The 8,973-nt window shown below is 45.8% G+C and overlaps 1 protein-coding gene and 1 long non-coding RNA gene across 2 annotated transcripts in view; one reads left to right on the top strand and one right to left on the bottom strand.

Annotated features, from left to right (window-relative positions):
• Positions 1-569: 569 nt before the first annotated feature.
• The window catches only part of TTC9 (tetratricopeptide repeat domain 9), a 28,334-nt gene continuing 19,930 nt past the window's right edge, over positions 570-8,973 (bottom strand). Inside the window, exons 2-3 of the mRNA XM_053981494.1 lie at positions 6,881-7,063; positions 570-1,727 (exon numbers count right to left, since the gene is read on the bottom strand). Of these exons, the coding sequence (XP_053837469.1) occupies positions 1,648-1,727; positions 6,881-7,063 (263 nt within the window). The 3' untranslated portion in view covers positions 570-1,647. The remainder of the gene's footprint in view (positions 1,728-6,880; positions 7,064-8,973) is intronic.
• LOC128809475 (uncharacterized) lies at positions 6,564-8,779 on the top strand. Its single transcript, XR_008437731.1, has 3 exons — positions 6,564-6,757; positions 7,563-7,723; positions 7,824-8,779. It is a non-coding gene; the product is annotated as an uncharacterized LOC128809475 (long non-coding RNA).

The raw sequence follows: 8,973 nt of genomic DNA, 5'->3' as shown, positions 1-8,973 counted from the left end.
GGCTGCTAGAGCACATTGTTGGCTTATATTCAATTTGCCTTTTCTCTTGATATTTTTCTAACAACTCTCCTGAATTTTGGCTGGAGAAGAATGTGGCCAGATACCACAGCTGGTATGTGAGATGCCATAGCCAACTGTCTGCAGGTACCGTGTCTGCTGGAACCAAAGCACACAGCACTTGGCAGAACTTTGTTTAGCTCTGTTTCAGTTTCTGTGTTTCAGCTGAGGGCCAAGTGAAATAACTCTGGCTACACTCACTTGACACTGACCGCCATGGGATGAAACCACTGATGTATATCCTGCAACATGTCCCTGTGGGCCACTGCTGCGTCAAGTCACACTGAGAATATGTTTGTGGCACTTACTGATCCCATTATTGGCAGTTTCAGAAAAGGACCTTTGAGCCAAGGAGACAGAGCTCTCAGAGAAGATCAAACTGCCGGAGAAGGTCTAAACAGGCCCTCTGGGCTGCCAAAATAGCCTCCAAAGCTGTTGGTCCTGCCCTGTTGTCAGCACCACATTCTCCTACAAAAGAAAAAAAACAGGACACAGGAAGAACCAACACAAGGTAGGAGAATCAAGACCTCAATCCAATGTACTAATAATACTTAGCACTGTACATCACTGTACTGTTACTTACAAACATTAACTGATACATCCTCACAACACCCCTGCGAGGTAGGGAAGTATTATTATCCCTAGTGTACAGATAGGGAAACCGAGGCACCAAGAGGCTAAAAGTGACTTGCCCAAGATCACACAGCAAGGCATTGGCAGAGCCAAGGTAAGAATGGAGACGTCCCTTGTTCCCCACCCCATGCTGCCCCCTCCCTAGATAATGTTGCCTTTCTGGACACGGAGAACCAAAGAGGCTCCTCTGAAAAGCAATGTCCAGACTTGTTGCCTATGAATAATTTTTATTTGCCTTTAATGAATTATTTCACAGTTTTTCCCCTCACACTGTACACCATGCTTTCACAGTCCATTCAGCGCTTTGTGGTGGCCCACAGCCTTCTCCTCTGGCACTGAGACAGCTCTGCAGGGGGTTCATAGGGTGCTCTGTGCTTTCATCAAGAGGATGTTTAGAAACAGTTTTCACTGACATTAGACTGGGAGCATGTGAGCTCCCACTGGAGACCAATAACACACACTGGAGAAGCAGGCAGAGGGAACTGATGGTAAAAAGGCATTTACTGTCCCCTGTGGAGTGACCAGTGGCTCTCTTGGTTTTTTAGCTCTTCCAAGCTCCAGTGATCACTCAGAGCAGAAACCCTCTGTCTCCAACTTGCCTGGTCAGAAAATCGTTGTTCTGGGGGTTGCTTCCCTAATAGGTAATATGCAGTCAGTTCAGGACCAGGCAGGTCCCTCAGCATTGCCTATTCCAGGTGTGTGACACTGTCTGGGAACAAGGCTGGCTGTAGTTGTTGTGCTCTTTTGCCACGGGGAAGGGGTATTACCATGGTTGGCAAGCAGCCATATCCAGCATCCAAGTCTCTTTCATTTCAAAACTGGTATTCAATGAAGAGCAAGGGAGAGTGGATGGATGAGGAGATGAGGATGAGGCCGAGCAAACGGGAAAATCCACCAAATGAGCTTCTAGGAAGGAAATGTTCCCCCTTGGGCACTTCAGCTGAAGTGGCTTCATTTTCACAAGGTTTCCTTCTCTCTCTGGGAACATCTGCTGAGCTTCATCTCTGTCAGCTGGATGTATCGTATGACATTGGTATCTGCAGGGAAAGAACACACAGAGGTATGGTGGTTACACAACTCCCTGTGGCAGACAGAATGCACCTTCATCCCTGGTACATCACAGGGGAGCAGCATGGCTTCAGCGCTGTGTGCTGGAACAGCACCAGTTGGAAGGGGCTCTGAACCAAACCCAGAACCTCTGGTTTTGGAGAGTGTGGTCTGAGTTGTGCTCACCATCCCTGTTACTCACAGTATTGTCTCAGCTAGTTTTTACTTTCTCTCTGATTACGCTTGGTCACCACAGTTGACCTCACACAGCTGAAACTGTACAGGTCATCCTTGCCTGTATTTGTGCAATGACACAACATTTGTGCAATGACACAACTCTATTGGCTTCTCTTCCTGCAGTACCTGCATGCAAGCCCCTAAAGGCATTTTGTGTACAGTTATGCTCTGCCTTTTCACTCTCCCACTCTGTTTACAGCCTATTCCACTCTTTTCACGTTTTTCCAGGATGAACAGAATTGGGAAGAGCATCCTTCACATTGTCTTGTACCCCTTCTTCCCTTAAATTTTCTGCTTGGATGTCCTTCCAACATGACACTCTTTCTGCAATTTTGTCATATGCTATATGCTGCATATTACCTTGTCTATCCTGTCTAATGAAGTTCCTAGATGTACAGAACCACTGATCCATCCTAGTAGAAAGCTGTGATATCCCAGCACTGTGCAGGTGATAAGCTGAGCCTCCTTGTTCCTTCCAGAATTTCAGAGCATCAACACACCACACAGACTATGCAAGTTTGGCTTTATCTCCTGGCCTCAGCCCTAAGGGAACCCATTCACCCTGAATCACAGGTTGATCTAAATGAGCATGTGTCTCCAGACAGAGCCAATGATTTTGCAGTCACGGTCAATCCAGGCTGATTTCTATCACAACAGTAACTTCACGCACTCACAAAGTGGCAAAAGCCATGTAGTACCAGAAGCAAGTAAAAATATAGCCACTTTCACTTCTGAATTGATTAAAAAATGCTTCTTTGCTCAGAGCCTTGCTCTGACAGCCAACCAGGGTCAGCTTGGTCCACTGAAGTTATTAGATCCTCAGACACCAATCGAAAGTGCAATGCAGTCCAATCAGAGGGCAATCTCATCTCCTCCTCATTCAAACTGCAATGCACACCAGCTAGGGAAATGAGAAGTGCTTCAGCTTTCAAAGTGATGAACAAATTACTGGGAACATGTCCAGCACTAGTGAGTATGGGTATTGCACCCCCCAAAGCAGTTGTGGGTGCAAAGCTTCCTTTAAAGATGAGGACACCTCTGTTGTGCCCTCTGCTAGTGCTGAATCAGTGCCAGACAGATCAGTTTCCTGCCACACAGAGCTATCCACAAACATGCCACAGGGCATCAGTGGGCCATGGCCATGCTGTTGTGACTTCTCAAGTTGTCTCTGGTGAGGTGGGTCTCCCTGCTGAGTCTTCTGTAGGTTCAACTACATCATCCTAGGCACTCCAGAGGGTGAGATTTGATGACTAAGCTCCTTGACCTGTTTGGGACATTTTTAATGAGCTAAGAATTCTGCTGTTGCTTCTGTCAAACAAGATGCACCAGCATTGTGGGCTGTTTATGCATTAGCACTTCTTACCAGCCCAGCAAATTTAAAAGCAGCTTTTCAAAAAACGGAATTATGTCAATTGTGCAGCCTCCTGGAATGAAGAAATTCAGTTGAGGGGGTAGTCCTGAATTTTAGGCTTAAAATGAAATTAGTGCAGTTGGCTGACTTAAAATGCAATTAATGCGGGGCAGGACACACAGCCTGAGCAGGATCCTGCTGTGCTGCCTGCATCTCACTGTGACCTCTGTTCTGTGCTCTTCTAGGCTCCAATGGGCTGTGCTCTGGATACACATCCCCACCACTAAGGTACACACTTGGAATGCCTGCCTGGTGCAGGTGAGACGGGATAACTGTGTGGGCATGTCAGGAAATCACACCTGCCTGGGCCCGCAGGGACTCAGCATCTCACTGAGGGGGTAGAGGTGGGCTCATAACTGGGAAAAGCCATCAGCCTCTTTGTTGCCAACCTTTGGCTTTCAGGTAAGGTAGTGACTGCTGATGGCACAGCTTCACTCACCTGGGAGATTTCCATATGCCTAGGAAGCCATGGGCAAAATAATGTGTAGCCTGACAGAGGGTGGGAGACACTCCCATTGCAAGCTACTTATAGATCTCTCAGGCTGGTTTTGGCATGTTTTACTTCCTTTGTGAGGGCCATTATTTTACCAAGGAAAAATAATGAGAGCAGCACTCTGTTTACAGGAGTGAAGCCCTGTCTTTGTCAAGGTTTTTCTACCAAATAGTATTGCACCATACTAGCTCTGCCTGCAGAAGTATGTCAAAGGTATGTGGAAATGTTAATGAGAAGACAGATCCACTGATCTCTCAGTGGAGAAGAAGTGATCCCCATTGGCTGATGTGGAAATAAGTAAGAACAACTCAGATAAGGGGTCACACCCATGCAAAGCGGTACTGCTAGAGCTCCAACAGGAATGTGTTTCCTGGCTTTTACAACTGTGCCTGTGTCTCTCTGCAGAGTGGCCTAATGCTATTTTAAAGGTAATTTCTGATTCCCCTGTAGCTTCAGAGCCCAGTTGCTTATCTGCTGTGCAGACACCATGGCCTGGGTTTTGTTCCCACAATTTCTGAGGTGCAGGGGTGCAGGAAGGCAGTGCCTGAGTGCAGCCGCGAGCCCACACTACACAGCACAAAAACCGTCTGGTCTGGGCAGCCTGCAGGATGTCTGACCATGGCTCCCAGCACAGGGACAGCAGGGACCACTGTCAGACATTACCAGGCCATTCCCAGCTGATGGTCTGGTCTCAATCCCAGTCAGTCCCTGCCCTGACAATGCAGCCCCAGTGGGAGAGGGCTGAACAAGACTTGCAGCAAGGTGCATGTTTGGCTGCCTGTCCTGCACCACCTCTGGACACAGAGCTCATGGAGGGTCCATGCATGCTTTACATGACTTAACAGCAGCTTCCCTCTCCCTTAGTAGGAGGGTTATACAACTATCTCGTGTTATTTCAATCTGCTTTTGTGATTTTTATTTGGAGGTGGCACAAGAAATCAGGCCAAATCCAACCTTCCTTCACCCTGGGCAGATAGTGAATAGCCATAAGGGATCTGCTGTGCTGACAACCCTTTAGAACACTAAACCCCTTTGCTAACTAATTCCTCTTTACCATTCAAAAGCTCTCCCATCAAAGAGAATAACTGCCAGTGATTTGTGCCAAAAGCATTCCTTATTAGAAAAAAAAAAAAAGAACACACAGAACATGACTGCAATAATAACCAGTGAGCCTGGTGAAACCTCAGATAAAGGAAAACAATCACACTTTGCAGATGGAGACATTTAAAGTGGAGACACTGACTTATTCCAAGTCACATAATAATTCTTGATAGTGCTACGTGATTCCTATTACTGTGTTTTAACAGCCACATCCTTTCTTACTGTACACATTCAATTCTTTTCCCCTGAATGCCCTTCAAGCTTTCCATAATCATAAATAAAACAGTGGAACAACAGCCTTGAATGGTCTACAAATAACAGGAAAGAGTCTGATGCAGAGATGAAGGCCAGAACGGGGTTTTGTATACATTAAGGGCCTTTAGGGACACTTTCTGGTATGTTTTTGTAGCAAGTGGTATTTGAAGTTGTTGCTGTTGAATAAATTAGTATTTATTTCAAGAAGCAATAAGGAATACCAAATAAATAGTATCATGAGGAGGGGGGTGGGAAGGGAGCACAGAAACACATATTTTAAAAATGGAAGCTACGTCATTCAGCTAAAAGAAATTTTTCACATCTGAGTCTAGAAAAATCTTCAAGGTTAGGATAACTTATTTTCCACTGACTACTTTTCTCCTGCATATGCTTCTCCATTTCCTGGTTCTGGCAAGGGCTGAAAGCAGAAGGGCATACTGTGAACTAAAATAGGCTAAACTGAGCTTTGAAACACATTTGCTCTGGGAGTGTGGGGTGCACAGCTGTGCTGTCAGACTGCCCGGAGCCCATGGCCAAGCACAGCAGATGGGACCAAGCACCCTTAGGGGAGGTGGAAAAGGAAGGAGATCCCAGTACACTTCCAAGCGCACCCTCCCTGATGGTCCTCCAGGGCACATCCACTGCAGGAGTCCCGCAGGGCCAATGCCTGTAGGACATCAAGCACAGCCAACTCCAACAGCCTCCCTTCCCTCCTCTAGTTCAATGAATATCAGCTCTACCATGCTTCACCAGGACCCAGGCTTGCCCCTCTTTCCCACCCAGTTCTCACTCCTTCCTCTCAGATTCATATGAAGAGCTGCTCTGTAGGATTTTCTTTGCACATGGCTTCCATTTTACTTTCTTTAAATTCTTTGAGTTCTACAGAATTCCTTTCTGTTTAAAACCACAGTGTTGTTTTATCTCCCTATAATTTATGAAAACTAAAAGCATCATCTCTGCCTCACCCTCATCTCTGACCTTTCACCCACCTTCTGAGGCTGGGCAGGTTAGCATGGAGATGGTTGCTCTGGCAAGGCTCAGTTGTTTGCATATATAATTTCATTGCTGTCCCCAAATGAACTGTATGGTTTTGACAGATGGATGACAGATACTTAACAAGGAATTGGCTGATTTCATGGCAGAAGCTGAAGCATCCTGATGAATGCTTTGTGAGTAAATGTCTGTCTCCCTGACCAAAGCAGAATACTAACCCTTTACTGAGATGGCAGAAGGCTACTGAGGATGACAAATAGTCTCCTGGCATTGCTAAGGGGAAAAAGCTTTTTCTCAAAGAGTCAGAAAATGTAATGGTTAGTGTACATGCTTTCCCTGCCCTGCTTTTTTCTTCAAAAATAAGTTAGTGAGGAAAAGAGAGGCAGGATCCTCTCCACACCGACAGCATTTCAGCAATACTGTCTTCTTCCAGGTCATGATGCAGCCTTGGCAGCAGTTAATCTTTGGGCACTGCGACCTTGCTGCACTACCCACGAGTGCTTGAAGGGGAGTCCAGGCAAGGACATACAGTGAGTCATGCATGCTCATCCCTGTGGAAATCAACACAATCAAGTCAGGGACAGAAGACATCTCATGGAAAGAAATACATAAGCACTCAGTGTAAAGCCACATCCCTGCTCCCTTCCCCATACCTGTTGGCTGGCGGGATCTTGCTTCTTTCAGGTAGTAGAGGGCCTTGTTGAAGTCACCCAAGTGGTAAAATGCCACTCCCGATCGATAGAGTGCCTTGAAGTTCTCGCCTTCCTTCTGCAGCACTTTGAGGCAGTACTCCTTGACCCGCTCATAATTCACCAGCTCAGCCTGGAGCAGGCAGGCTGCAGGGCATGGGAATATGGCAGACATACAGACAGACAGGAAAACATTAGTGCTGGAGTTTCCCCTGCTCTTGCAATGTGCACAGGAGAGCAGCTTAGGTGAGGGAAATGACTCAGCCCCATGATTCAGAAAGGGATTGTTTGCCAAACCCGATTGTTCCCAATTTAAATACCAATGCTTCTATTTTTGGCATTGCAAAGCAAAGGGATTGTGTTTACTCCCGAGAGACACATAGGCACGTGAAACACTGGGGCAGAGAGGGACAACATAAACACCCCTCCACAGCTCTGGAATGCCACACAGTCTCGTGGCAGTGGCTGGCTTCATTTGTTGTGAAATCACTTCCCAGACTGAGGGCTGGAGCTCTGAAAAGTACAAAAAAGGCAGAGTAACAGTTATCCAACAAGGAAAAAGGGGGATAAATTGGATCAGATTTTGTATTTGGCTTAATCCAAGGCTCTTAGGTTTAAAAATAATATGTAAATGCCTTTTATCCAGGAAATCCTGTACCGAGTTTTGCTATAGGAAACGACAAGGGGTTCTGCCCTGCTGGAATGTGCTGTCAGCAAACCAGAGACACCTGGATTTGTAGTATGGGGAACAATGTGCTATGCTGCCTGCTTTCTGCTAAGCATTGCAACACAAGTTCATTCCCAGAGGTGAGTTCTGATGACTTCCTAAAGGAAAAGGCAAACAGTAAAAAAACCAACATGCTGAGGGTTCTGTGTGCTGAATAACAATTGTTGCATAAACGTCTAGGAGCTGAAGAAAATGCCCATTGTGAGTTTCCCACAAGTAGGAGTGAAATAAAGAGGAAAGGGGAAGATCCCTGAGCCATGCTTTACAGTCATGTTCGTGGCTTTCTGCAGTGCTTACTCCAGTGGGCTAAACTTCATACAGGTGACCTGAGCATTAAGAATGGCTTGGTGACAAGAATAGGACATGGTGCAGTCACAGTTCCAGGGAAATAAAGTTGTGCTGCAACACAAGCCCATCTAGTGCTGCAATCCAAGGCAACTTCGAAAATGACACAATTTGGGGAAGGAAGGCAGAATGCCACTGCAAGGATCAGTTCAGAGGCTGGCAGTGTCAAGTGCCAGGGCATGGGGAGAAATTTCCCATGGCAGGTGGTGTTACTCAGTATGTCTCTGGCAAGGAGGAGACTCAGTGCTCCTGGAAATCCAAGTCATCACAGGTCAGGTGTCACCAATGAACAGCTAGACTCCATTTCTTGCATGGTAAGTGCAGCTGAGAGGATATGGTGCTGGGTCAGAAATATGATGCACTTCTTCATCCCCCTTCCCCACACCCCCTAGAGTGAGCCCTACAACCCTTTCTGTATCACACTTTACTTCATGAGAAGGAGGCTGGCTAGATGACCTCTAGAGATTCCTTCCAACCTAAATTAGTCCAAATCCATGATCACTTAATGTGGACAGAATACGTTTCTAACCCAAGTACACCTTCAAAACTTAAACAGTTTACTGGGAACAAATCATAAACAGGCTTTTACCATCGGAGTACTGATGCTAGAGATGTATTTAACAAGGACTGCAGAACTAGTCCCACTGCAGGTACGTTATTTAAGTGACAGAGCCATTACTAACAAGAGCTTTGTCCCATTTGCTTTAATAATGGAATGTCAATATATTCTAACAGCTCCTGCCATTATGTACATAGGTATTTTGAAAGATTCTGATTTGTTATTTGATTGCCAGATAAAAAATACATATATTTCTAAAACCTTAGTGGCATTTCTTTATCCAGAGTTTGTCCCTTCCTATTTGTCACACATTGATTTTTCTCACTCTGTTTCTAATGGAGCTTGAAATGACTGTGCCTTGTTTTTCTTTATTTTTTAAAGCTATTGAAAAGATGGCTGTGTAAATTTACTGCTGGCTTCACTTCC

The sequence above is a fragment of the Vidua macroura genome, chromosome 6 (genome assembly GCF_024509145.1).
Source record: "Vidua macroura isolate BioBank_ID:100142 chromosome 6, ASM2450914v1, whole genome shotgun sequence".
In the NCBI taxonomy this organism is placed as follows: domain Eukaryota; kingdom Metazoa; phylum Chordata; class Aves; order Passeriformes; family Viduidae; genus Vidua; species Vidua macroura.
Note: the sequence above shows the minus strand (reverse complement) of the source record. Positions and strands in the feature narration are given on the sequence as shown.